The sequence below is a fragment of the Corvus hawaiiensis genome, chromosome 14 (genome assembly GCF_020740725.1).
Source record: "Corvus hawaiiensis isolate bCorHaw1 chromosome 14, bCorHaw1.pri.cur, whole genome shotgun sequence".
NCBI lineage: Eukaryota > Metazoa > Chordata > Aves > Passeriformes > Corvidae > Corvus > Corvus hawaiiensis.
In genome coordinates, this window is record NC_063226.1 from 14369031 (window position 1) to 14397002 (window position 27972).

General features: G+C 45.1%; 3 protein-coding genes across 12 annotated transcripts in view; 2 read left to right on the top strand and 1 right to left on the bottom strand.

Moving 5' to 3' along the window:
- Positions 1 to 7432, top strand: part of LOC125333093 (phosphatidylinositol-binding clathrin assembly protein-like) — a 29285-nt gene extending 21853 nt beyond the window's left edge. For 4 of the 8 annotated variants that reach the window (XM_048318691.1, XM_048318693.1, XM_048318696.1 and 1 more), the window contains 4 exons: positions 1870 to 1893; positions 2021 to 2077; positions 2407 to 2514; positions 3084 to 7432. In XM_048318691.1, the coding sequence (XP_048174648.1) occupies positions 1870 to 1893; positions 2021 to 2077; positions 2407 to 2514; positions 3084 to 3098 (204 nt within the window). In that variant the 3' untranslated portion in view covers positions 3099 to 7432. The remainder of the gene's footprint in view (positions 1 to 1869; positions 1894 to 2020; positions 2078 to 2406; positions 2515 to 3083) is intronic. The other 4 variants (XM_048318694.1, XM_048318695.1, XM_048318698.1 and 1 more) reach the window with 2 other exon arrangements.
- A 971-nt stretch (positions 7433 to 8403) lies between these two features.
- On the top strand, positions 8404 to 17888 carry VBP1 (VHL binding protein 1). 3 transcript variants are annotated; one of them, XM_048318583.1, is made up of 7 exons: positions 8514 to 8531; positions 10509 to 10592; positions 12525 to 12649; positions 13247 to 13313; positions 13778 to 13876; positions 15611 to 15800; positions 15913 to 16723. In XM_048318583.1, the coding sequence occupies exons 2-7, from the start codon at positions 10563 to 10565 to the stop codon at positions 15942 to 15944; spliced, it is 543 nt and encodes a 180-aa protein (XP_048174540.1). In that variant the 5' UTR covers positions 8514 to 8531; positions 10509 to 10562; the 3' UTR covers positions 15945 to 16723. The 3 variants fall into 3 exon arrangements, with proteins under 3 accessions (XP_048174538.1, XP_048174539.1, XP_048174540.1); XM_048318581.1 differs by lacking the exon at positions 10509 to 10592 and having other exon boundaries at positions 8404 to 8531; XM_048318582.1 differs by lacking the exon at positions 10509 to 10592 and having other exon boundaries at positions 8405 to 8531; positions 15611 to 15749; positions 16693 to 17888.
- A 1197-nt stretch (positions 17889 to 19085) lies between these two features.
- RAB39B (RAB39B, member RAS oncogene family) lies at positions 19086 to 27111 on the bottom strand. Its single transcript, XM_048318580.1, has 2 exons — positions 26837 to 27111; positions 19086 to 22679 (listed from the first exon to the last, which is right to left on the bottom strand). The coding sequence occupies exons 1-2, from the start codon at positions 27049 to 27051 to the stop codon at positions 22253 to 22255; spliced, it is 642 nt and encodes a 213-aa protein (XP_048174537.1). The 5' UTR covers positions 27052 to 27111; the 3' UTR covers positions 19086 to 22252.
- Between the last annotated feature and the right edge of the window lie 861 nt (positions 27112 to 27972).

The following is a 27972-nucleotide window of genomic DNA, read 5'->3' on the forward strand; positions in this document are numbered from 1 at the left end:
TCTCTGCTTGAGTTAATTTATAAAGGACAAAAAGGCATTTGATACAAGACTGGGGGTAGCAGGGAATGCTCATAGGGTCACACTGAATGAGGTAGAGATTTTAGCATGCATTACTTCCCCTCACTGTAAACCTTGTCCATTAAGGACAAGTGAAAGTCTGATTACCTGTCTCAGTTCATAAATTCTTTTTGGATTGAAATAAATGATCCCAGTCCAGAAAATTCCTGATGTGCATGTTTGAAATACTCCCATTCCCCCTCCCACGCACATGTGCACACAAATATCCACCTTTAAGAATCCTGAGAATGCGTTTTAAGGGCAAAACTGCTGTTCCTTCCAGTCTTTGTTCCTTTTTCAGTTTTATCATTAAAAACTGCTGCAACCCCTGCAAGGCACCTTAATAATGAGGTCAAGCAGCACTCTGGACTTTTGATAATGCTCAACAGCAACTTCGTATTTTTAACACAGTACGAAATGTTAAGTGTATCTTTTATAGTTACTTAAATGAAGAATTTTCATTTCTAGGGGGGATATTTGTAGGCAACTGACTTTTCAATGCTTTTAAAAGAGATTTTTCAAGTGTGTTGTATTTATAATATATTCATATAAATATGAATCACTTCTAAAATATAGCTGTCTTAGAGGGAAGTAGAATGTTCATCTCAGTTATGCATACAACTAGGATAATTACCACATTTGCTGTGAATTTTGGACTGCTGTCTGACTTAATTTTGCAATAAGAACAGTTCTGCTCTAATGCTTGTTTTCCTTGTCTTACATGACTATGCTCATTCAGAATTAGAAAAGTTGAATACAGTATTAAATCCAGTATTGGATTCAAAAATGAGACTTAAAAATTTTGATGAGAGGGCACAGTTTTATTGCACTTCATGTAAGATTTTTTTGAGACCATATGATCTCTTTATCCTGTCTAGGTGCTCTAGAATGTGTTGTTAGAGTGCCGATGCATTTTTAGTTCTGGAACATAGGGGGGTACCTTACTACCTGTTGATCACTGTGGATTTAAAGTTATGTTTTTATATCATGTGTTCATCAGGTCTAAGCATTTGAGTGTTTTATGCCAGGTGTCTGCTCACGCATTTGCCTGGAACTCCCAACAATTAATGATGTGAAGATCTAGCTCAGCTACGAGCCTCATTAAAATCTGTGCCCCAGAACTGCAAATGTCTCAGTGTCCTGGCTGGGCCTCTGGCACTCAGAACTGACCCTCCAGTTCATGTACCACTGCATCCTATCCCATTGCCAAGTCTTTCATCCAGCACTTGGGTTTCAGTATAATTAGCACTGCTTAACAAAGCATGGCCTTAAGAAGCACATGCATTGCTGTGCTTGTGAACATACCCTGATATAAGGTATTTCTGGCTTAAAATGCTCTTCATTTTTCTTTTTTCATATTGTGATATGTTGCTGACATCAGTTGTTAGTATGTGGGCAACACTGACCTGACTGAACATCTGTTGCTATTCACTTCTTAAGCTGAATGGTCACTGGCTTTCTTGGTTTTTTTTTTATGTCCTTCTCACATAATGGGAGGAAGAAGGAGCATTGCATGCCATGCCCTCTAAAAGCTTCTCACACACGTGCTTGTGCAAGCAATATGCTCACATGTGGCTAGGTGTAGTAAAATTTCTCATTTTGCTGTAAGTTGTACTAGTGGTAGCTTTCTAAGCATAATTGCTGATGCTCCTGTCCTTGCACTTTTTTTCCTCACGCTTTAATTGTTTTAATAAATGAGTTGAGTGTAGTTACAGACTATTACAGTACTGGACTTGAATCCATCCCTGAGTTAGAATTTCCAGCATAAATACCTATTAAATAATTTTCTGTCTTATCCTTTTGCTATGCCAGAATGGAATACACTATCCTGGATATGTAAGTCAGTTTCTTGTAAATACATTGGTTAATTTAAGTACTGAAAAATGTGTTTTTCAAAGTTTTATATATATTACCAAGTATGCATGAGTTTCTCTAAAATATATTAAAATTTTCTTGATTAAAGGTACCTGCTCCTATCACATACCCATTGACCACACCTCAAGTGCCTGTATATGGAATGGTAAGTAACGTGCTTTGTTTTGCATTCCTGAACACTTTGTTGTCTCTGCCAGTAGGTTTCATGTCACGGATTGTGATGTTCAAACCACCCTTCAAATTAAATGTATTGGCAATAGTGTGTGAAATCTGGTATGTTTCTCATACTGCATTGAAAGAGATCACTCTGAGGTTTATATAGCAGGGGTTTTTAAAAAACTTTGACTTTATTGTGTGTGTGTGTGTGTATCTATATGTTTATTTTCTACTATACCTAAAATGCAAAAACATGTATTTTCTGGAAGTAGTTTTAATTTTATATATTTGTTTTGTGGGTTTTTGTTCTTTTTACAGGTACCTCCTCAGGTTGGAGCTGCTCCTTTGATGGCACCCCAGTCAATGATGTATACACAGCCTGGTCTAAGGCCAACAAATCCTTTTGCACCTGTTTCTGAAACTCAGGTGAATGGTGCTCTTTTATCTTGTGATGACATTGAAACTTCAGCTTTGGTAAACACAACCAAATGCTTCATAAAGGGCTGCTGGTGTATTTCTCCACATGAAAGTGAGGGGTTCCTCAGTCAAGGGCAGGAGCTTTTGCTGGTGAGGAGGCAAATTCAGATGATGAAATTGCAGGAAGCAAGGAAGAAAGTAAAAAGCAGATTTTTGCCCCTCACTGTTTCAGTATTAAGCAAACAGGGGTGGTGAAGGTATGTAGGTTTTAGTCTCCCTATGACATTAGCTGGGTACTTGGTTTAGTCATACTGACCAGACCAGTGTTGGAAGCTTCCTGAAGGATCAGGTGATGGGGGATTGAAAAAGACATGGACAAGAGATCATTCACACTGGAGAAACTGTATTCCCATCATCCAAATACCTTGGTCGTAATATTCTTTGGGTTTTTTTTAAAGTGCCAAAGCCAATAGACTTAACTTATAAGTAACAAGGCGGTCAAATAGATTCATTATTCTAAAACACTGGGAAACTATTTGTTATGTAAGTGGCATTAATATGTAATCTTTGTTTCACAGATACAGTTTATGTAGAGCCACCAAAGCAACAAGATGTGAGAACAACCAAATACTGGTAAAAAAAGAAAAGACTGAATTTCAATCTTTCCATGATGTATTCCTGAACAGGGCAACTGTTTATTCCCTGTATAATACAATATTATTTTGACCTGCAATGCTTTAGAGATTCTTGTTTATAACAGTCACTGCAGTGTGAAGTCATGGTTGTTCCCTGATTTTTTTTTTTTTTTTTTTTTTTTTTTTTAAACTGCTCAGCAGAAAACGTATTTTTATTGAGGTTGACTCAGAAGGTGCAAGCTGGATTATCATCTTCAAAATTGAGGAGAAGGTCACATGATTGCTCTACAACCTTAATCATCAGTGGATTACTTTAGGAATTGACTGAGGATGTCAAAACTATTTATTTTATCCATCAATTCTGTGGCTGTTGTAACCAAGACACAACATAAATCAAGTTGAGCAATAAAATTTTTATGTGCTCTAATAAATACTCTGGTAGAGCAATGCTTGCATTATCATAAAGCCAATATTGTGTGAAATCAGACAGCTTTTTCACATTAGAATAGCTTATAGTAATTTGCAAACTTTATAATGTGAGTTTGAAATGCTGTGAATCAACAAGAGACATATTACATAGATAGATAGCTATAGTAAAAATAATAAATTGCTCCGTTGGTATGTCAGTATTACAGGGCTAAGTAAAAAGAGCCAGCAGCTGCAAGGCTGCAAGTCTGTGGTGGAGCAGGGGAAACGAGAGTGGCACAGAACAGCTCACACAGCCTCCAGCAGGTGCCAGCAGCTGCCCTTCCATGGGTGCCTTCCCTGAGGTGGCATCTCCCACCACGGGCTCTGGGAAGAGCAGCCTTGGGAGCCAGTAGCTGTCGCTGCCCCAGCCACAGCACACAGGAGCAGTTTGAGAGTCTTGTTGATAACTGTAGTAGAGGCAAGAGAGCCAATTCTTCTTTCTAAAGTCCATTAGGTCAAAAGAATCAAACCTTGCAATCATGCTGACACTTGTGAACTGCCAACTATTTTGAAATTATCCAGCTGTAGAGAATAGCTTGTGTTTCTTTTTTGAAATAAGAACCTAGTTATAAATCATATAAAAATAATTATTTTTAAATGTGTAAATATGTGTAAACTTTTAGATAATTGTTTCTTTGATGCTGCAGAAATCTTTTTCTTCTGTAGTAATTTCAATGTAAAAATGCTACGTTAAGAAATCCAGACTCTTTTTGAGAGGAAAATCTTTAAAATCAACTAATTTATGAAGAATGCTGTTCACAATGGGTCAGATGTGTGCAGACTTCTGGCACATATTTTGTATTTAAGAATCTTCCTCCAGAACTGAAATTGGCTATGAAAATGCCTTATCTTGTATTTTTCACTGTCTGATAAAAAGTGGTAGCATTAAAAAACCCCAAGTTATAATTAAGTAGATAGAAGTGGGAGCAACCTTTCCTCCGGAAGTTTTGTGGCAAAATGCAATGAAAAGCTCTCCTGTAAAATTACTTCTAATAATGATTAATATTACAGCTGAGTTTTCTATTGCTACAATAAATAGACCTCCAGAGCAGTATGTCTTTTATCCTTTGGGGTGTCTGTAATTGCAGAAATACCTGACTCTCACCATAAATGCAGATAGGCCTGAGAATCTTGTCAAACTCCCCTGTAGATTCCTCACAGTGAGACAACCCTTCTCTTTTTCCAAATACTTCATTCTGTCCAAAGAGTGCAAAAGTAGTATTTCTTAACCCTATGGTAAATATTTTGCCAAATGAATCAATACAAAAGAAGCAAAATAAAACTCCACTCCTCAACCCTTGGAATCTGTAACTGCTAATTTCCTGGAAAATGAAACCTTGCAGAAATTTAAAACTTGGTGTTCCTTGATGTGTATTGATTTTGAAAGAATTTGGACCAGTATATGGCAGTTTAATGTTCAAGTTTGAATTACTAAGGGCTTCAAGCTTTAATCCACCTTTATTGGGTTGAACAATTGTACAATTTTAAGCCAATGAGTTCTTCAGTGCCTATAGTTGCCCTCCACATGATGAGGGAATAGATGTCCTTTAGAATGGGTCATTGTGTTGAGGGGACTGTTCATTTAAGAAATAGTGAATTCCATAGATTTATTCAGCAATCAAAAGTCTTGTGTTCAAATAGACCAGTCCATGTAATTATAAATGTCTGGGCATTAATGGCGGAGGTGAGAGTGCTACAAGCAGGCAGTTCTTGTAAGCTGTTAGGTTTTTTCTTATACCGAGTTGTATAAGTAATAATTTGTTATTTTAATAAAATGTGCAAATAAATGCCTGGCAAGCAGTATATATTGTTACAACTTTATTGCAGAGCATTCTGAATATCTGGAAGATACTTGGCTCAGAAATGGATTTAGTACTGGATAATAGTTTGCACTACTTCTGATTTGCTCTGGATCTTTTAATGGTTCTTCTGGTCTGCTTTCTTGTAGCAAAGCTGTCTGATACCAACTTAATTAGTATTAAAAAAGGAGAAACAGCCACAAAGTATGTTTTAAAAACTTAATAACCTACCTTCTTTTGATGCTTTGAAACACAGCTTTCAGCTTGATCCTTGTGAAGCAGAGATCACTTTGCACCTTCTCTCTGCACATGAGTGCACAGGACTGGGTTTTGCCTACCTCTTCCTTGTGCATATATTGGAACACATAAAATCGCAGAGTATGTGCTTAAATCATATACATGAGAAGTGAAAACCAAGGACTTAGGATGCTGTCAAGGCTTGTTATGGCTCAGAACTTATTCTCCACAAAAAGCCCCACTTTGTTGTTCTTGAGGGTGACTGTATCCAGCCCACAGGAGCTGCGAATAGCAGTTGGGATGAGTGAAGAGAGATGTATATAAATGTGACTTTCCTTCCAACTCGTTGGATCAGAATCATGTTCTGAATACTTCAGGAAGCTGGTAACTAAGGTGTCTTTCCATGTTTGTCTGAACAAGGAAGGAAGACTTTGACGTGTGCTGTACGCTTTGCATTATTGTGCTTTAGTGGGTCGCTTGAGCCTCACTGTTGGGACTTGATGCTGCACAGGCAGGCTCTCTGTCATGGAATAGGATAATTTCTGAGGGACTTTGGAAAGGTGGACTGTGTGAGGCCTCTTGGACTTGGGTGTGTACCTCTCTAAATAACTGGGGTTTTCTAATGTTCTCTAGATATAGTTTGACTTTGCCTCCAAGAAGTTATGGATTTTTTTAAAATAAATTTTGGACATGTGTACTGGAAAATCTCAGTTCTGTGCACATAGTGGTGGAATATTTATAGGTAAAAATTACAAATGGACTTCTGTTTAAGGAAAAAAAACCAAAACCAACAGCAAAAACCACACACACAAAAGTAACAACAACAGAACTTCTGACTACAAGATTGAATACAGGGTGTATCTATTCCCAGCTGGATTTTTTGATGTGTGGCAGGGAGGGGGGGTTACAAGTAGAATAGTATGCACTGTGGATCAGTGCTTAATTTGTACATAAAAAGGAAAACTTTGTTTGGGGTAGTTTGTATTGTAAGGATAACATCTAAAGGCACTGTATCAGTCATTTATTTCCATTTAAAGATTATATTTTTGAGCAATGGAAACTGTACATGTTATCATTTATACATTACTGATAGCTAGGAATATAGAAAACCTGTTGCTATGACTCTGAGGATGTATCTGACTTGTCATTGATCTGTACATGGCAGCATCACTGTTTTATGCAGACTTTCATGATCATTTATTTAAAGAGATTGTAGTAACTGGTACAGTTACAACAGGAATTGTAACGTCAAATCTTTCAGTATATCTCAGATGTGTATCCTTGTGATTAAGCTTAATCCTTTACCAAATGTTTGGCTGGAATTTCATCTTGGAGCAATGACAAAATAGGTGCTGGAACAGATTTCCCTCACCCCAACCCACACTTTATTTATTTAATAGGTCTTGTTTTGTACGTTTTGTTTTCCCCCATGACAGGTTTGTGCCTTTTACTGGATATTTATTTAAAAGGAGCTATGATAATTTAGGTTGCTTTTTTTCAGATGTATTCTTGTACAGCTGTTCCTTTATGTGAGTTCCTTCATTTTATAAGAATACAGAATGTGTGAAAAATACACTAGCCACAAACCGGAAAAAAAATCCAAGGGTTTATGTTCTATGAATAATTTTTTTAAAAAGAAGCCTAAGCACAAGACTGGCTGTGTTGATATTTTAATTGTGGAACTTCACAGTTTGTTAATACGCAAATTGTTCATTTTTTTAAAAATTGCTCATATCCAATTATTTGATGAAACAAGTTTTGGAAAAAAATAAACTTTGGCATATGCAAGGTGTGTGTATGTGATCATTTTTTGTGTTCTCAATTTCTATAGGGCTGATAGCTATGGCTGAATTAGGGTGCTTGATTAGCTTGTTACTCCTTTGTGTTCACATTGGCCAAGAGACGGCTCCGAGACTGAGTTCTGGTTGAGTTTGCCTAGAGCTGGATTCATTCCCAACCATCATCAGTCCAGCAGTGTGCAGGGCCTGGAATGGCCAGGCTAAGGACGTGTGGCTGCTGCAGGTGCTCCTTGTTCCTAAATTCGAAAATGCTATCTTTAATAGTTGTATTTTTGTTTCTTTAGGTTGCAGAGACCTGTTTTCAGTTCTGAGCTTGGACTACTTAATAGTTGGTTCGTGTTGTGCCACACTTCCGTCTCAGTGCAGAAGCACGGGGCAGCAGCAATGAGCTGTGGGGCCCAGGGCCCGGCCTGGCGCTGGCACAGCGGCTCGCTGTCCCTCCCAGGAGCGGCAGGAATTCACTGAACGCACGAGCAAGGGGAAATCTATGCGCGTAAACACAGGGCAAGCAGTATTGGTGATCCTTTAGAAATGTTTATTGTAAATTGTTAGAGGCATTGCTCCTGTTTGTTGTATCTGGCTTGTTCGACAACGTCTGCGCTCAGGGAAAGGCTGCAGCTGCGTTTAGAAACAACGGCGCTTCCTCCATAGGCAGAAGCAGAGGCTGGGATAAGGGACACCCCGTTCCCGTCTTTCCTGCCCACCGGTCTATTGGCACGGGACCCCCTCCCCGGGACGGGGCAAGCAGGGCACTCGTAGTTCCCGCCGCCCCAGGCGGCCCTGCTGCCGGCCCCGCTGCCGGCCCCTTCCCCTTCCTGCCGGAGCTTTCCCCTTCCCGCCCCGCCTTCCTCGCCCTCAGCGGCCCTGCCCCGCCCCGGCCCCGTCCCGCCACCCATGGGCGGTGCCCTGGGGCTGCCCCCGCCTCGCGGCCGCTCGGCGCCCACGTGATGACGAAGGGCCCCGGCGTCCTGGCGCACGCCGCGCACGCCTCTTCCGTTTCCAACATGGCGACTGCCGAGGGCAGCGAGGCGGCGGCGGCGGCGGGCGGGAGGCGTGGCCCTCTCGGCATCCCGGAGGCGGCGTTTGTGGTGAGCGGGGCCGGCGAGCGGGGCTGGGCAGCCCCGAGGCGGCGTTCCTGGGGAACGGGGCCGAGGAGTGGGGGCTGTGCTCCGCCAGCCGGGCCCGGCCCCCGTCAGGCGGCACCTCGGCGGAGTCACGGGCGGGCGGGCGGTGCCCGAGGGGCGCGGATGGCGGAGGCCTTTCGCAGCCTCAGTCCTGGGCCTTTTCGCGGGCCAGTTGCCCTGTTTTGATCCCAGCCTGGCGTTACTGAGCATTATGCACCTTACAAGAAGCTCAGCTCCCCACGTGTAGCAGTATCGCGTTGTTGCACTGCCGGACGCAGGGCAGTGAGCAGCGTGTTGTGAGAGCCCTCCTGGCACTCGCTGTGCGGGGCACGCCTTGCCGCTCCTGTTCCACGGATCACCTGCCGTGCTCCAGGCACCTTTCCATACATCTTCCTCTCTTAAAAAAAAGTTTTAGACTGCGGACAAGATTCACTTTTCAGAAGCACCCATGTGTTCTTGAAAACCAACAAATGTGTCCTCTGGAAAGCAGGCAGAACTTGTTTATCCAACTTTAAAAACTGATATACCAAGCATTTGATGATTCTGTTGAGTGGTTGAAAAGGAGTCAGTGGCTTATGCAGTGACATAATCTCACAATCATCTTTTGTTCACTTTCAGCTCTGAGCTTACTCTTGGTACACTATCTTGATTGCTGTTTTATTTCCATTGATCAATAACTATTGATCAGAGTGGCTGAACCTGCCTGCCTTGGTGGTCTCAGGAAGTGCTGGATGTCTGCCCCATCTGATACAACTGCTTTTATAGAAATAAATTGGTTTGATTTGCATTTTGGTAGTGCTTGTACCGCTGATGTGTCTTGTCTGGGCATAGGGCCTGACCAGGCAAGTATGGTGCGTTTGCTTTCAGTGGTCTAGTTCCTCCTTTTCCTTTAAGGTTTTTTTAAAAATAACTGGGATCTGGCAAATCCTAACTGGGCTGGAAAACCATTGCTGCTTCCAGTTGACTTCCTTCCATGCCTTGTGGGAGACCATCATAGATGAAAGTGAAAGGGAATGGCCGTGTCTTTAGCTGTCCTGTGAGATCTCACTGATCCTGACAGAGGAGAACTTGTGGTCTGGCTGACTGCAGTGCAGGTGGCCACCCTGCAGGAAACAGGTGATTAGCCTCAGCAAACACTTAAAGGCATCTGTCACATCCCTCATTCCATGCTGGGGGCTGCCTTTGTAGCTGTTGTGTTTAGTTCCATGTTTTTTCCTTTCAATACCCATGTCTGAAGTATCATGTGTGCTGTACCACGCGGCTGTGAGAGTTCTGGGGCTGTGCCTTAGTCCTGTGCTTCTCTTCAGTTCTTCATAACCTTATGTCTGGATCTAAATGTCTTGGAAGTTTCCTAATTCTCAGTTTTGAGAGGTGCTCTGATCAAATACAGGTGTGTCTGCAGAAGAGCTCCTCGATGATGATCGTAGAGTACTTGGATGCAGATGTTAAGATCGACCTTCTTTTATTCAAAATAAGCCTACACTAGGAAGTTGTAATGGTATTCTGCTCTGCAGAGTGAAAACACTTCTGTCTTGAGGGTAGGTTTTACGAGAGCTTTTTTCCTTCAGAAAGTAGGTTTCTATTTCAAAAACATTTAAAGACCTGCTGATCACTTGCTTGACATTTCCCCCCTCCCCCTCACATGCTGCATGGGCAGCCTTACTGTGAATCTTGTCTTCAGAGATGTTTTCTCTAAGTGTCTTGGTTCAGTAGAGGCTCTTCACACAATTTATGGCTGATGTCTTATCTGAGGCAATTGATCTGTGAATTCTTGTCCCTCTCCAGGTTTCAAATGATGTTAAGCACTCAGATTAAGTAATGTTAAGACACGAGGTTTTACTGGATAACATACTCTCCAAACAGAACTTTCGGCTCTAGTGGTTTTGAGCTGTTGCCCAGACATTTCCAAATAAAATGCCTTCTTTGTTCTGCCTTCTTCAGCAGGTGTGAGGATGCAGATCTGCAAACGCGTGTCTCTTGTCATGTTCTCTGCACATGCCCCCAGGTGATGAAGCTCTCTGCAGAGTGAGTGCCTGCAGCTCTTATTTGGGTCATCTCTCAGAACTGTAGGGACACATGGGAATGCGCTATCCTGCTGCATTTCAGGGGTTCTACAGAACATTCCTGTGGCTAGGCTTGAAGTTTGCAAAATGGTGTTTTGCCAGTGAATTTTCTTCCTAAAAAGATAGAGGTGAGTTTTGGCAGGTCCTTGCAGAATCTGTAAGGTGATTCTGCAGTAGAGGTGCTGTGGAATGCACCACAAGGTGGGGATCCTAATGGCTTTGACAGCCAGCTGTGCCTCAAAGCTGTTCTGGTCAAGCTTAAGGAAGCAACTGTGCCTCAGCCTTGCAGATGTGGAGGTGGGACAAGAGCCTGACCAGCAGGCTTGGAAGCTGGAAAACCTTGGGAGTAAATCTGAGCCCACCTTGAAGTGGGGCATTATGTAGTGGAAGGAGATCACCAGTATATAGGGGGCCTGGACTTGCTTCTGGATTCACTTCTGGGCATCTGTGTTTCAGGAGGATGAGGACTGTGTCCCGTCCCTGTGCACAGACAGACGGGAGCTGAGGCAGAGCTGGGTGCCGGGCAGGCTGTGGGGGGAGCTGCTGCCCACCCGCTTTTGCTATCTGCCCTGGATGATTTCAACGAGCAGAGCTGCTTCCACAAGAGGGAGTTTCATTTCACAGTGTCCTCAGGCCTCACTTCTACAACATTTTCCCAAACCTAATCCTTGTTTTCTTTGTTGAAAGCTTCTCTGTGAGCTTTATCCAGAGGCAGAAATGCTTCCTGGACTGTGAGGTAGCTCGAGGCATTCCTCAGGCAGTCTGAGGCGTGGTCTCTTGAGTTTGGATCTACCACCTGGACAGTGCTGTCTGCTGCAGGGTGTGGAGTTTGTGTTCTGCTACAGATTTCCTTAATGATAAAGAAGGCAGGGACTTCTTACCAGATTCAGTCATTTCATAGTAAGTTTCTTCAGCCAAGAGAGTTACGGTGTCATAATGAGGGGGAGCAGCTCCATGTCCGATATCACTTCAGTGACATATTGCAGTCTTTTTCTGGTGTGAAACTTCTGGAATGGAGACACCAAGTTCAAAAGGAGGAGCTGACGAGGCCTGTGGTAGGGCTTCTATCAGGTTTTACTGAGCTGTGTAGACAAGTAAGGGCAGAATTACCTCAGTGGGAGAGTGGGGTCATCTATAATTATGTGTGTAAATGGTGGCAAGGCCAGAAACGTGTGGTTGGTCCCTGGACTGATGTAACTTTCAGAGGCTGGGAACATTGTCCCCAGGCAGGTGAACTGCTTCCTAGGATTCTGAAGGAGGCACATGTTGAGGTTGACATCCTTGCTGGCTTGGGTCTGTCTTTGGCAGCATTTCCAGCTGATGGTAGGACTGGCTGGAGTTGTTCTCTAGAGGTTTCTGTGGCTTCCTGCTCACTGCAGAAGGAGCTTTTGAAAGCCAGCTGTTCAATTCCGTAGTGCCTGTCTGAGCAGATACCTGAGCTTTGCCCCCTTTGCATCTTTCTCTGTTACAACATGCTTGATCAGGCAGTGACTCTTTTCCTTCATCAGTTTTATCCTAAATAGTTCATAATCTGGTTAGCCATGGACAAGCATTATCCCTGCTTTACAGGTAGGTTTAGCCATGCTCTGTGGATACCCACCCCTGTAAGGTGTCACTTGACCTCAGGCAGGACTGAAAGCACCACTAGCCATGTACCCACAAATATGGTTATGAAATAATCCTTGCACCTATCTCTTGGTTCCCTACCAAAAAAAAAGTAGGGGGAAATAAAGAGGTGACTAAAAAAAGAAACAAAATGCTTTTGTACTCCAGAAAACGTTTGTTTGCATTTCAAACTCCCCCTGGATGTAGCTGCAGTAAGTTGATAGCATGTCTGTGTCTAGGATTTCCATAAAACTCTTCTAACACTGAGGGTTTCTTTCTCCCCTTAAAGGAAGATGTAGATTCCTTTATGAAGCAGCCTGGAAATGAGACAGCAGATGTAGTTCTTAAGAAGTTGGATGAGCAGTATCAGAAGTACAAATTTTTGGAACTTAATCTTGCTCAAAAGAAAAGGAGGTAAGTCATAATTTTTGCAGAACTGGGAAATGTTTAGCACAGTTCTATTTTTTTTTAAATAATAAGTCTAGTGGCCAGGAAGGCCATGGGGATGCCAGTGCCTCTGCCAGGGCTGTCGGGGAGAGCGATGCCTTCAGCTCTAGAGAGCTTTTGCTGCAGAGTCCTGTGGCTCTCACTGTCTGTCGGAATAGTCCATGAACCTCAGAAGGAACACTCTTGTTTTGTTTTACCTGAAGTGGTTTCTACCTATATTTCTGCTGAGGTTTCCCTCTCCTCTGGGAGGTGACAAATACGCAAAATGTACCATTTCAGTAAAAAGGGTCTGTTACTGTTCCTGTTCCTGTGTGTTGTGAAATCTGAATGGATTGCTGTGCTTCCAAAGCCAGCGAGCCTCGGTGTTGTGAGGGGCAGGTGAAGCTGGAGCTGAGCTGCCTTTACATGCCGTGTCTTCCTGTATTACACCTGCATTTGTAAGCCTGGAAAAAGCTGTTAACAAGTTTTTAAATGGAGGGTGGACTGTATAATAAAACTGATCACTTGTTTAGGAAACTTTGTGTCTCTGTAAAATAATAAATTATGACTGTTGTTAATTCACAGGCTAAAAAGTCAGATTCCTGAAATTAAACAGACATTAGAAATTTTAAAACACATGCAGAAGAAAAAGGTAAACTATTTTGAATATCTAATGAGTATGAGAAAAGCTAACTACCTTTCCACCCTAACAGAACACATTGCAAGAAATGTTTTGGAGAGCACACTTAATATGCCTTTATAAATAACAGAATTGTTTTTAAAGGTATGTAGTACTTTTTGAAAGCTAGTTCAAAAAAAGTTTAATGTTTGTAATGCAAAATTGACTTTTAATAGTGTATAGATTGCAGCTAAGCTTTGACTTCATCTCCATTCTTTATAGGGATTTCTGTATTGTTTTTAAATATATCTTTTAAAAATGCATTATTTTGGGAGCTCTAGCTTTAATGTTGAAGTAAAGTTACATAGAATTCCACCCAAGTTAATACTGTATCAATGGCAAAAAGAAGAAAAGTGTGCTCTTTATTCTAAGTTTTTTGTCTTTGACGTAAGTTTCCAGTGGAAATAGCATTTGTAAGTTTTATCATTTGTCTTAAGGATTCCACACATCCAATGGAAACCAGATTTTTATTGGCAGATAATCTCTACTGCAAAGCTTCAGTTCCTCCTACAGATAAAGTTTGTTTGTGGTTGGGGGTAAGTAAAATGGAACTTTTTCTGAAACTGTTTCAGTAACTTACAAAAGGCTTGTTAAAGAGAGTTTTGGTTGCTGTCTCCCCTGGTGGTAGTGGGCATGATTCTATTGATGGGTGGATGGTGGAGCTGCACCCTGGCAGCAGAGCACTTCTAACCAGGCAACTTCAGTGTGTTAGTGAAGATTTCTTGTTCTATTTTATTTGGTTCCTGAACAGTAAGACTTCAGAGAATTGTCTTTTTGCTGGATTGTTCTTTCCAAAAAGCTTGTTTGTATTCCCCTTACCCTTTCTGTCACTTTTTGGTTCAAATTACCATCCAGCATTGCCTGGCATGGGAATGTGCTCAGCAAAATAACTTAGTTTGGCAAGTAGCTTCCCATTGTCTCTATGTTATTTGTATTCAGCATCTTGCTTTCCCTTTTCATGCACCTTTTTTGGGAAAGATGGGATTTCTGTTACTCATAGGTATCTGTCAGCATTTATAATGGACTTTGCACTAAAGCCTGGTGGGATCAGGATTCACACCCCAGATTCCCAAGTACTTAAGCAATGTCACGTTGGGGTGTTTTGAATGTAGAGGCTTCATTATAAGTGGAGATTAACCTGCTGATGCTTCTTTTGAGACTTTTAAATCATGGATGTTCCTAAATCCCAGTGTTGGCTGCCAAACAAAACCTCTTGGTTAGGACAGAAACACTGTTGACACATGAAGCATCCAGACTAATTGGGCAGTTGCTCCCAACCTCTCCCATTTCTATCATAAAAAGAAAAAAAAAATCTGATACCTGTTGCTCTCAGGAGACCGTCTTCAGAATTCATAACACTGACTTTAATGGAGCATCCCAGGTTTATTTTCTAACAGAACATCAAAGAAAGTTCATGCTATTGACAGTTCGTACTGAAAAGCTGTAATGAAATACCACACACAAACAGTTCATTTTATTTAGGTGTTCTTGGCCTTCTGCCTTTCTCCTCCTTGTTGCTTACAGTCTGTGTTGGGCTGTACATGTCACTATTACTGGGTATCTCTGCCCTCCACTTGCTTTAAAGAACAGTTTATCCAGCTCTGGCAGCTCAGTGTAGCCTTCCCTGGGGTCCTGTCAGTCACAGAATGTGCCTCTGCTCAGGGCACACTTCTGAATGGGACAAAGCTTCACTGGTGCATTTTTACCTAATACTGCTCTGTTCTCTCGTCCTGTGGTAGCTTCTTACTGAAACAACCATGTGTGGATTAAAGACCACCACCACAGCACCAGAGAGGACTTATATCTGGTGTATCTTTAAACACGTGTAGTAGCTCTTGTTACTGACACTGCCACCTGTTTGTCAGCATTCCACACAGCCTGAGGTTTTTCTTGAATCCATCAAAAACTCTTTCTAGACTTGTGTGGCACCTGAAAGATGCTGCTAAGAAATGTAAGGTCTCTCACTTTTCAAATACAGTGAGGATGAGATGCTGATGCCTGAAAGGCTGAATGTGATCCACAGGGGAAGAAATCCCTCCTTGCTTAGCTATAGGAAGAGAACTTTAAGTCAGTAGGGAGATCTGTTTCTCAGTTACTGAAGGGGTGGAGGCCTCAAGTGGATTCTGACATTGCCTGTCCTACATCTTGTTGTCTGGCAGGACAGTCTGCTGCTAACATGATTAGTTATGAACAATAGCCTAAAATAAGCTCAGCATGGCTTAGTCCTTACAATGCAAGAGTAAGAGCTTTTATCAATCTTTCTTTTTTAGGCCAATGTGATGCTTGAATATGATATTGATGAAGCTCAGGCTCTGTTAGAGAAGAATTTGTCAACAGCTACAAAAAACCTCGATCTTCTAGAGGAAGACCTGGATTTTCTCAGAGATCAGTTCACCACTACAGAAGTCAGTATCCTTTTTGTTCATGGGGGAGGAGATGTATGTGAAAGCCAACATCCAGGTGATGACCAACTTTGTGATGTGTTTTTATCTTAGACTGGCTGCCCTCAAAACTCTGTAGCACCTGTGAACTTTAACTGTCCTAGCAATGAAATGGAATATTGTGTTTACAGGGCTGAGTTGGAGGTTGGTGTGTGAGATGTAGTAAAGCTTGTATTTGTGTCATCATGAAACCTACTGCAGTGGTTGCAACTCAGACTGACTCCAGAGAGAGTTGGAAGTGTGGATTGATGCCCAGGTGACCACTTCAAAGCACAGTGAGCCTTCCTCTAGAGCATATGAATATTGTTCTTCGGACTGTCGCCCATCACACCCTTTGCAGCTGCCTCCAAGCAGCACAAGCCTTACTGCAGCAAGCCTGTGACTGGCTTAGGCTGTGCTCAGTGGTTTTTTAATTTCTTCATACTGTCATGAAACACCTCCTAGGTGTGTGGGGTTGTTTTTTATACTTAAAAACTGTTTTAATGAGTGTGGCCATTAACTGAAGCATTAGATTTAGTTTAATGAAGGCACAACTGCTTGTTCTTTCAAGTTGACCCTTGAGCTGTCTTAGTGTTGCAGGAGTTTGGGATGCCTGAAAGAGGCAAATACAGCTGATATGGGCAGCTTGACTGAAATCAGCAAGAATTGGGCAAAACTAAAAGTGTGTTTCTCTGCAATATCTTTATGGATGTTTTTTAAGTAATGATATAAATACTGCAATTACCAACAGTTACTAGTATTCTTGAGTGTTGAAGCTTTGCACCAAGTCAGCCCTTTCATGAAATGGTTTCTATACTGACTGTTACAACTAAGTGGCCAACTCTGTAACCTGCTTTTACTCCTTTTTTAAAATTTTTTTTTTTTCCTCTTTTCTGATAGCATGAGCTGTTTCCTTAATTCCACGCCCTCAGATATGGCTAGAGTTTATAATTGGGATGTAAAGAGAAGAAACAAGCAAGACCCTTCCAAAAACAAAGCATAATTTTGCCAATTTTAAATGTGGTTTCAATTTCCAAGTATTTTTTATTTAAACACCCCCAAATTTCATTCAGGACTGAGTTACTTTCAGCATTTCAGTAAATGGTAAAATATATAAAGATTAATGGTGAGCACCATTTTATTTATTTGTAAACTCAAAATTTGGTTTCATGCATGCTTCATGAAATGAATTATTTGAAAAGGCACCACACAGTCCAGCAAAGGACGTAGTATTTTGATCGGACCAGTCTGTCATAAATAAATTCCTACCTGAAAGCCTGTCTGAAAAGCTGAGGGGCATGTATGAAATGGAGCCTTACATGTTTGCAGGCTAAGGCAATGCAGGGGTTTTCTTTTTCATCTCTGTACAGCTGATGAAGTTAACTTTGACTTGGGCTGGGAAGATGTGCAGCTGTAATGTTCTAGGAAACAACAAAACTAGAGTGGAATCATGGGGTTTGTTTCAGTCAGTTAATGGCAGCACCAGTCTGTAAGCATTCCTGGATATCCACTTTGGATAAACTTGTAGTAGTAACTGTGGGTTAGCCAACTGTTACTGAGCTCTCAGCACTTCACATGCAGCAGTTTGTGCTTTGTCCTCAGAGGGCAGTGGGAAAGGAGTGAGCAGCACAGGGGATGTCAAGTCTGCAGGTCTCACCCCTTCTATTTCATACATGTGCACACGTTGGTTGTTTCGGCAAATGCATTGAACAAGGACACCCAAGAGCCCACAGCTTATGAGAGCCCACAGCTTATGAGAGCCCCCCTTGGCCCAGATGTCCTGTTCAAATGTCTGAACGCAGCCTCCCAGGTGGTGAAACCTGTGTTACATCAGGATGGTTGACTGGAACATGGCCTCTGGTGGTACAGCTGGAGTATTTTTTTGGTCCTTACAAAGCCTTGCGAGATTGTTGCCTTTTGCCTTAGCAGTTTCTTTCTAAAATGAAATGCTCAGTGGTGATGTCAGTGGCTAATAATCACATTCTGTGACTGAGAGTACAGGTTTCACTGCAAAATAAATGCAAATGTTAACTGTTCAATCTTCATGTAAGAAACAATATACCTGTAAATTTTTTGTACTTTTATTTCATGATATTAAAATAGTAAAACTAAACAGTTGTGGCAACCAGCTGTTTTTGTGCATCTTTCTTTGCGTGAAAGTCATGAATGTGATGTGAGAGCTTTTATGTTTCCCTCCCTTAACTGGGCGTGGGGGGTGAAAAATTCCACTGAAGCAGCAGACGTGAAAAGTGTGGCTGCTGGATCCTGAATGAAAGGGGGAGTGTGAGTCAGCACATCTGAATTAGTGACTGAAAGCAAGTGTTTTACCAGCACTGTGTCTGCCAAAGAGTGAGCTGCAGGGAAGGGCAGAGAGAAGGTAAACCCTCAGCACTGGTCACCAAAAAGAGCCTGGCCTCATCCCTTCCTTCCCCAGGGCAATGCTGTTCATTTCAGTGGCTGTGGCTGCGGCAGAGCAATGTGGAGCTCTAATGTATTCTCCAGCAGGTTTCTGCTACAGCAGTGGGACTTGTGGCTGGTCAGGCTGCAGGCTGCTGCTTTCCATTTTCTTTTCCTAGCATCAGCAGTGATGGAAAGGCAGCTGCAAACACATCCTGATTTCTCTTACAGTTTTCAGTTTGGATTAATGAGATCCCAACAGGCTCTGCTCCCTCCCGCCGCCACCCCCAGCTGGTCCTAAGGCAGCAATTGCCTGCCTTTGTTGTGCACAACGAAACGACCAGTTAAGCATTTTTGCACAGCAAAAGCAGAACCGAGCAAAATCAGCGCCGTGTGCCACTGCCAGGAACCTGCTGCTGTGTGTCAGGGGGGACAGGGTGACAGCCTTGGAGCTGAAATGGCTCCTGTGTTCAAAGGTGTTTGGCTCCTGGGGGATGGGAGATGGCTGTGGCCATCACAACTCAGGGTGTGGTATTAGTGTGTTTGATCTAAGTAAAAAACCCCAAAACTCACAGATGAGCTCAATGACTAATCCTTGCCTAGGTCTGCTCTGCCCTTTGCTGTTGCAGCTGCCATGCCACCAGCCCTGCAGAGGCCTCCTGGAGGGGCCAAGGCTGCGGTGGCTGCAGCTGCTGGGAGCAGGGGGTGGTTCTGTCTCAGAGTAGTTGGTCTGGTTTTTCTCAGAAAGGCAGAGGGCAGGTTCTGCAGAGTGAGGCAGACTCTGCAGGGAAGGGTGTCCAGTGGTTGTGAGGCAGTGTCTGGGAATGGTGGATCCAGCCCTGGCCAGGAGTACAGAGCGGGGACAGGGAGCAGGGAACACGCTCAGAGAGAATGGGCAGGGGGAAAGGAAAAAAAAAAGCCACCAAAGTTTCTTTACAAGTTTTGAATTTCACATTATCACGTAGTAACCATTTTGCTAAATACAAGCATATTTTCAGTCACATACAGACAGCTAAATACAGCGTTATTTTCACATTTCGTTACAGTGCATAACAAAGCGAGGACAGTGTATAGTACGCTTTTATTCTGGAGGTTCTGAGCAAGTTCAGTCTAACATGCAGATTGTTTTTAACATGTGGTAAAGACCACAGAAAGTTAGCTTTTGCTTTTTTTTTTCTCTTTTTGTCCTAGAGTATAAGAGCTCCTGACCTTTAGCCTGTGAGAGGTATCACCTTCTGGTTTCTCAAAGTCCCTCTAAGTCAAAGCATTAAAACCAGTTGTTAGAAAAGAATTCTTAGCATATCCTATAAGTTCATCTTAGAAAAAACATTCCAAATTTTGTACAGGTGAATCTACATTTCCTATATTTTAATAAGCTGTCTAGAAAATGCAAGGAATTAGAAAAAGATGTAGATAATGATTGCTCTATCATTTAATATAACAATTTATTAACTCTAAGTAGTTAAGACTGTGTACATTTTCTTCTGTACTGTTCCTCTTTAGAATTACAACACTTCTGTATTTAAATTGAAGATTTACTCTGAAGGCCTGAATGCACTTACTGGCTTAGGCTTTCTGGAATTTCTCCTTGGGAGCAGTAAAGGGGAATGTCCAAAACCCATTAAATAAAATATTGTCTGTCTCATGAAAAGTGATCTTCCCCCTCTGGCCAGGTTCTCACACAGGGAATTAGAGTATTTGACTATTGCTAAAATGTTTGATCCAGCTCCTGATCCGACTCCTCACTGTCCCTCATGTCACACTGGCTCTGCCCTTGGGGCTGCTGCTATCCTCAGCCAGACACCCCAAGACACACCTTGTGTCCAGCTGGCCTCTGAAAAGCTGAAGCAGCTGCTTGGTGGACTTTCCATCCAGGGAACAAAGAAACTGACCCTTTGGTACTGTCTGTTGGGCCTTTGTGAAACGCAACTGACTGAGCTGCTCTGAGCAAACCCCGTGCTCTGCCCTGGCAGCTCCTGGGGTGCTCCCTGCACCCACCTGCACTCACCAGAAACAGATTTTGTAAAGGGGATACTTTTTTTTTTTTTTGATCTTTAGGGCACTCAACTCAACCACCGGCCTGTAGCAGGAGGTGTTGGATACATTCACGGCCTATTCAAGCAGAGAGAAGCGCAGTGAGGAGCGCCAGGCCGCTGCCACTGCCCTTCCTGGCGTTTGCTCCCTTTGCCCTCCCAGCAGGTGCAGTGCTGCTGCTCCCCTGCAGACCCCAGGAACTGGAATTGTTCCTAGAACACTGAAAACAAGTGTTCAGGGTTTGGGTTGTTCAGTTGGGTTTGCTGTGGGTTTGAGCTTTTTTTACAGCTTCAATATGGAAAATATGGAAATATGGAAATATGGAAACATGGAAACCACAGGTTTTCTTCTTAATACAGACCTGCCCATGTACTGCTGCAAACTGTGAGAAGTTTCCAGAAGGAGAAACAGTCTGAACTCAACAGCAATCAAGACCCGTATTTCTGTAGACAGGGCAGATTAAAAAGCTGAAACAAATATTTTCTTTTTCTATACTCAGAGGCCTAAAATAAACACTAGATGCTTCCTGTGGCTTTTACCTAATCCCCTCCTCCTGCCCATTGCAGTTTGGTGTATAAAGCTTTCAAACACAAGTAAAAAAAGTCACTATAGTTTTGTTTGTTTGCTTTTAATAGTCTGAACTTCCCTAATTGGCTACAGGAGCGCAGTCACCCCATTGCACTTCAAAAGCTTGGGTTAAAACTTGGCAGAAGCAAAGCTTCTAAGTGGTGAATGGCATTCCCAAAAACATCCACCTACATACAGCTTTTGTGACACGGCTGCCATCCCATGACGGCCAACCTGAGATGGATCCTCTTTTGTCAAACTAAAACACGGAGGAAAACAAATTTTACCCTTGAGTGTGTCTTGAGGCTTTCCTTTCCACCTGCTCAGACACTCCTGCTGTGTGTCCCACCTTCCCAGGGCCAGTTCTCTGCCACAGAGGCCAAGACAGAAATGACACTTTAACAGCAGAAAGTACCAATGGACACTGTTGCTTCCAATGCTATTTAACTTCTTTAAGAGCAAATCTCACCTTTTAGGATGTCTGATGCACCTGAGTTAAGCTTTTCAAGTTTTTTATTTTGTCGGGTTTCTTTTTTTCCTCCCTCCTTTCCATTCCTCCTTGTGACCTGGCTGGTAAGGTCAGCACAGCTCTGTTACTGAGACAGAAATGCTGGTGTGTCCCACCTGGCTGCAACACCCCAGCCTTAAGACATAACACCTGAGGACATGGTTCTCTCTTTATGATCTTGATCACTTAATTCTACTGGAAAGCCCTGAACTTTGGGTACTTTCAAGGTACTCACCCAGGCAGTAAATGAGTAAAAATTGCATTGAATAATCCCTACTGCAGCAAGAGTTGCCACTTAGAGTCCTGGTTCAGCACAGCAAGAGAAGCACTGTTAAGGGAGGGATAATTTAATCTTTAATTACCAATCAAATAACTACTGTTTTCCTCTTTAAATCGCACAAAATATTCTTTGCTATCAAACTAGGTTCAAGAACATAAGAAAGAAAACTCAGAAGTGTGCATACCATGTCAGTAAACTTCTCCTGTGGAACTGACCTTAGGAGGAAATGGTACCTGTGCTGCCTTTAGACCTTCCTGGAAAGAAATGGCTGACACAAACCAAGATGTCCTCCTGCCTTCTTTTTGTCTGCCCATTTGTCATACAACTGAGTGTCCATCCTGTGGCTCCAAAAGCCTGCAGGGAGCTATGGATTTACTTAAAAGAGGACATGTACAGTAGCCTGGCATGTACCAGCCCATTCAGCTCTGTATACTCTCTCCTGTGTTGTGCAGCCCCTCATTTCTGCTTCCTGTCTCCTTACAACATCCACATGCACCCTCACTCACTCTCCTTCAGGTTTGTAGCCCCCAGTTCTGAAAGGTTATTTGGAACAGAACATTTCTTTCCAGGGTCTGTTCTGGTGTCCAAAACAATGTGGGAGGCTGTTCACAACGGGAGTGTTGCTCTCCCTTCTGTCACACTGAGTTCACTTAGTAAAGTACATTTGGTTAGTAGAGTTCATCACCACTCGCCTCACTAGAGGAGCTCAGCACAAGCACCGCCTATCTGATTTCACCACTTCTTCTGAGGAGTGCACTACATTTGGGACAAACCCACTCTTTACCCCTTCCCATCCCTCCTGGATGGAAATGTCCCCCCTTTTCACCAGCTCGTATATATCACGAGTCAGATCAGTGAAGGCCTTCTCCACGTTAATGGCATCTCGAGCTGAGGTCTCAATGTACTTCATACCATAGGCAGCAGCCAGTTTCTCCGCCTCGTGCCTGGTCACTTGCCGCTGTGTGTCAAGGTCACACTTGTGACCTACCAGAACAAAGACGATCTGGTACGGCTGGACATGCACCTTGGTCTCCTCCAGCCACTCGTGGACGTTCTGGAAAGACCTGCGGTTTGTAATGTCAAAGAGGAGGAGTCCTCCAACCGAGTTCCTGTAGTAGGCTCTGGTGATGGACCTGCAAGCCAAGGAGCCACAACAGGGTTAAGTTACAGCTGTCTGAACATATGACCTTTAAGAAAGCAGCATTACCACCACCCTGTCTACCCTGCAGAACATAAGGCAAGAGAAGGCCATTCAGGCAATGTCTTAGGGCTTTTAGCTTGTGCTCTGTAGAGCTTTTCATTCAAAAGGAAAACTTACCTTGGCTTAACGATTTCATGCTTGGGTAACTGCCCCACTGATTCATTCTGGCTCTGTTCAAAATCCCCCCCCACCACTTTTTTCTCTCATGGATTTCTGTATGCCCCTGGCTGTTGAATCCCACCCCCCATCATGTCAGTTCTGTGGACACTTCATCTAACCCACTGGTTTAGAAGCACTGTGACAAATCAAAGGATTCAATTGAAACCAAACACCCGCTCTCTGACAGACACACAAAAGCAGGAGGTCAGAGATTTGGAAGGTTGACCATGGGGTTGTAGCTCCACTCTATATACCCAGGGCCTTGGCATAGGGACATCCACCCTACACCTACACCTTCTCCCACTACGCCACTGGATTAAAGTCACATTGCAGTGACAGGACACTGTTACTGTTAGTGGCACTGACAGGAGCAGCCCATCTGACCTCCTGAGAAACAGCAAAATGATACAAGAGCTTCCAAGGACAATCTGCAGTAGCACTGGTCGCATTCCTGCCAAATACTGACAACATTAAACAGTCACCAAAAAGACCCCAGAACTGCAGGCTGGGAAACAGAGCACATCTCCCACAGCTCGTCTGAGCCAGGCCAGCCCAAGGCAGCCAGAAGCAGCACAGGAAATCAGCAAATGAGGTGATGGAGCAAAGCTGAGGCCATGAGGCTGAGGAGAGCTACAGTTCAGTGACTACTACATAAGGGAAAACCAAGAAGCTGATTAACAGTGGTGTTTCTGCAAGTCACGGATTCGCTCTAAATCCAGAAGCAATGATCGATTTCAGTCCCTGGAGGAATTCACACTCAAGCCTGAACTTTTCTTGCTGGAGTAATATAAGCACTGCTGCATTTTTACCTTAGGACAAGTCTTTTTTTGGCAATGCAAGACTGTTGTTAGGTGCTGTTTGGTCCTGTAGTGTGTGTATCTGTCAAAATTGCCCCAAGAAAGGAGGAACCAGAGTTTTCAATAATTGTTTTACCAACAGACACACAGTGATGGGTGAAAATTCACAGACGAAACTGAAGAAAGCCAGAAGCAGGGAAAAAAACATAGTTGGCTGTGTTTGGATCATTTCTCCTCTCCAATTGTTTGGCGAAGGGACAATAGTCACTCTGGACATTTGGCACTGAAGGAATTAGATCTGCCTTTTGCCATCTGGCCAGCTGCAAACAGATATTGGCACTTTGAATTCACCCCCACACTGTCACAGATATTTCTGCTTCTCCCTTGTGTTCCATGCCATCAGCCCTGGCTCCTCCTGCCAGCAACAACAATGCCTCAGGTACTTCTGAAAGACATGAGGGGATCTAAGCTGAACGCTGCTTCAAGGTAAAACTAGGTGAAGGTCTCAGTGCCTTTTCTTAAAGCCTTTTCCACAACTATTTTCCTCACTGATCTGCAGGAAGCAAAGTATATTGCCTTCATGCTTCACATCCCTCTCCAATTCCCTTCTGAGATTTTTACCTTCCCTCCTCCTGCCATGCTCACACACTGATGCAGAGCAGTACAGGGACTTGAACCTATTTTGGCCAAGTTTTAACACAAAGGCAACGTCTCTGTCTGGGAACTGTCCCCTGCTCTGTACCCACGGTGGGGACTCCTGCACCCAGGCTCTGTGCCTGTTTGTTTGAGTATTTCCCTCTCAGCCAAGGGAGAGCTGCTGGCTGGAAGGAAACAGCTCTTCTGTAGGTGGTGGGACACAGTTCCAGGGAGCGAGGGCTGCACAGGCTTTTGCTTTTGCTAGCATTACACAACATCACGTTTCAGACAAGGAAATAGCAGTATCTGAGCAACCAGGGATGGGCAAAACCTGCTGGATCTGGGAAGAATTGGACCATACTCTTCTACAGCTCCAAAGCAGCCTCAACACTGCCCCAGGCAGCGTGTTTTGGAGCCTGGTCTGGCAAAATAGAGTGGCACATGCTTAATGGTAATTTAAGCCTTGACTGCACAGAAATTGCTACTAATTTACGGAGAGTGAAAGAGCTCACAACAGGGGGTGAGGAAGAGCAAAAATGTAACACAGCTGCTGCTCAGAGAATGCCAAGGTGTTTTCAAAATAACTACAGCGGTTTTGTCCTCGTGGGGCAGCTGTTAAACTACGCAAAGCAGATCAGAAATGCTCAAATCAGAGAATTCTGAAAAAGGGAAGCTCATTTTTATGGCTTTCCCTCTTAAGAAATTCCCTGTGCTTGACAAATTACAAAGCTTAAGGTTTCTGGAGGGCACCTACTCAATTGTGCTTCTTGCCTATGACAAGTACAAGGGGCTTTGGCTTATTCCAGTAACAGCTAATTCTTGTCTCTGGTCAAGAAACATACCTTGTAGGAGGAGCCCAAGAGTTGTCTTCATGGGGCACAATTCACCACAGGGCTAAGAGTGATTCGAAAGGGATAAACACAAACCAGACATTTTACCTTTTTTTTTCACATTTCAGAGTGCACCATAAAGGCCCCTGAGTCTGTTCATTTCCCTCTACCTTTTCACATTTGGAATTCAAGTCTGCACTTTGGCAAGGGCATTTCAAAGTTGCACAATGGGTTTTTTGTAATGTCACTGACCATTCCTGCCCCTTGCACTCTTCATGCCTTTGCAGGCTGCTGCCCACCGCAGCAGTGCAGCTGCCCTTGTGCTGAAGGTCGCCTGCTCATCATGCTGACAACCCGAGTGCCGGGCTAGGTCAGCCCTCAGCACCGAGGGCAAGCAGCCTCCAGGGCCCCGAACTTCCTAACGTGTAAAAGAAAGGAAACTGAATCCGTCCTACAGCTCTTGCTCTTCACAGCAAAGGCAAGAACAGAGAACAGCACTCAGGTGTGTTTTCTACAGACCTCAGTCAGAGAGCCAAAGCTGGAAGCTGATGCAACTGCAAGCTAAAGCACCTCCTCTCTCAGCAGAATAAAGCGCCAGCTCCTCGCCTGCAAGGCTTCAAGGTAGCAGAGGAAAAACCTGTCAGCGGATAAGGACCAACTACTGCACATCCTGGGCCAGATGCCAGTGCCACAGATGTGAGGGAAGGTGGTGAGAGGGGTGGGGGTAGGGGAGTTTTAATCTACTGAATGAAACCAAAACATTCCTCAGGTGACTCATTACAACACAGAAGTAGAAGCTCTGTGATGCTGCACACAGATGTGGAACACAGGAAGTGATCCCAGAGGGAGCAGGATGGAAGAGTGGATTGAGGGTTAAAGACATATGAAAAATACAAGCAAACAGGAGGCCAGGAGCTGCGGGTACACTCACCCCCCTTCTAAATGAGCATTGTCTGAGCAGCAGGTCTGAGCCCCTCTTTCACTGGGGCAGAGCCTGCTCTAACCAGGGCTGCTGTTTTCCCCATACAGTCCTGTGGGAAACTTGGCACGGTCCCACATGCTGCCTTTATTTTCCTTCATCGAGACTTGGTTACTGTTGCTTAAGGTCCCAAATTGTCTGTGCCCATGCAGCGCTCGGCGTGGCACTCTCCAGAAAGCACCTGTCATCCCTGCACAGCCACAGCCAAGGGTTTGTCCCGACCTTTCTCTGTCCTACGGAGAGCTGGGCTCTGCTGTCGCAGCAGAGCACCAAAACACATATTCCACTGCATTTCGCGAGCCTCAGCGTAAGTGTTCGGTTGTGAAACATCCTGGTCACTGCCTCCGCACCGGGGGGAGCAGGCTTTCCCTGCCAGCTGCATCCGCCGATGCACGGACACCTCCTGGCTGGTAAAACGCGGACCCAGCGCTGCCTCGGGCCTCGTCTCCCGCCCCAGCGGCAGCGGGGCCGCTCCTCGACACCCACACCTGCACATCCCGCACACCTGCACGCCGCCGTTTGGGGTGGACACGGATCCCAGGGACACACGAAACGGGGGGGGGGGGACCACAACAGGTTCCAATTTGACTCTTCTTTGTCTCATTTCCACACGCCTCACCCGGCCGCGCGCCCCCCGCCCAAGCTGGGGCCCGGCCCGCAGCCCCCGGCCCCGCGCCGCGGGTCTCACCGGAACCGCTCCTGCCCGGCCGTGTCCCAGATCTGCAGCTTGATCCTCTTGCCAGGCTCGATCTCCACCAGCCTGGAGAAGAAATCCACGCCCACGGTGGGGTCGGAGATCTGGGCGAAGCGACCCTCGGTGAAGCGGCGGATGAGGCAGGACTTGCCCACGGTGGAGTCGCCGATGACGATCAGGCGGAACTGGTACAGCCAGATCGCCTCCATCCTGCTGCCGCCGGCCCCTCAGCGCCCGCCCGCCGCCGCGCCGCCCATGCCCGGCCCGCGGGCCCGGGGGCGGCCGCGGCCGCGCCGCTCAGGCGGGGCCCATGGCGGGCGGCGCTGGCCCTGCGCGGCTGCCGCTGCCCCGTCACCACCGGCGCATCCCGCCGGGCCCCCGCCGCCTCAGCACTGCGTCGAACGCGGGGCCGGGCGGGCGGGCGACGCTGCCGGCGCGGCCCCGGAGCCGCCGAACCGGCGCTGGGGCCCGGCCGCGAGTCGCTCCCCCGCTGCCGCGGAGCCCGCGCTCGCCCCACCGCTCCCCGCCGGAGCCGGTGCCGGGATGCGGGATACGGGATGCGGGGTGCGGGATACGGGATGCGAGGTGCGGGATGCGGGGTGCGGGGTGCAGGCGCGGCCGGCGCGGTGCCGGTGATGCAATGGCGGCCGCGCGGTACCGCACTGCCGGGAGGAGCCGCCAGCCCCGGAACGCGGCGGTGCGGGAGCCGGGCGGGGCGGGGCGGGGCGGGACCGTGCGGGGCGGCGGGGGCAGCCGGGGAGCCCGGGCCGAGCGGACTGGGGGCTGGAGGGATCCCTGGGACTGAAGGGATCCCCAGCGGCCGAGGGGAGCCCCGGGGCCGGAGGGAGCTGTGCTGAGCCTGTGTTTCGCCAAGGTAAAGGGGGGTCGAGCAGGGTGCGCAACACCTTTCTGTGTTTTAAACCCGAGTCGCATTTCGGGAGAGATTCAGGCTCCTCACTACTGCGTCGGGGGCTTCGTTCCCATTGAAATCTACCGGAGCAGGCAAGCGCTCCTGACACTTCTGGAGAGGCTCCGCACCGCCCCAGGGTCACCTGCACCGCACCAGCCTGTCTGGAAAGAGACAATGGTAACAGGAAGGTGTCTTACTCACGGAACCCACCAAATACACA

What these genes read in the sequence shown, in the direction of transcription:
- VBP1 (XM_048318581.1), top strand. Translation starts at nt 8,448, where the DNA reads ATGGCGACTGCCGAGGGCAGCGAGGCGGCGGCGGCGGCGGGCGGGAGG. An exon ending in AACACATGCAGAAGAAAAAG is followed by an intron (nt 13,314 to 13,777) that starts GTAAACTATTTT and finishes ATTTGTCTTAAG; the next exon opens with GATTCCACACATCCAATGGA. An exon ending in ATGTGAAAGCCAACATCCAG is followed by an intron (nt 15,801 to 15,912) that starts GTGATGACCAAC and finishes TTGTGTTTACAG; the next exon opens with GGCTGAGTTGGAGGTTGGTG.
- RAB39B (XM_048318580.1), bottom strand. Translation starts at nt 27,051, where the DNA reads ATGGAGGCGATCTGGCTGTACCAGTTCCGCCTGATCGTCATCGGCGAC. An exon ending in GCCGGGCAGGAGCGGTTCCG is followed by an intron (nt 22,680 to 26,836) that starts GTGAGACCCGCG and finishes CTTGGCTTGCAG; the next exon opens with GTCCATCACCAGAGCCTACT.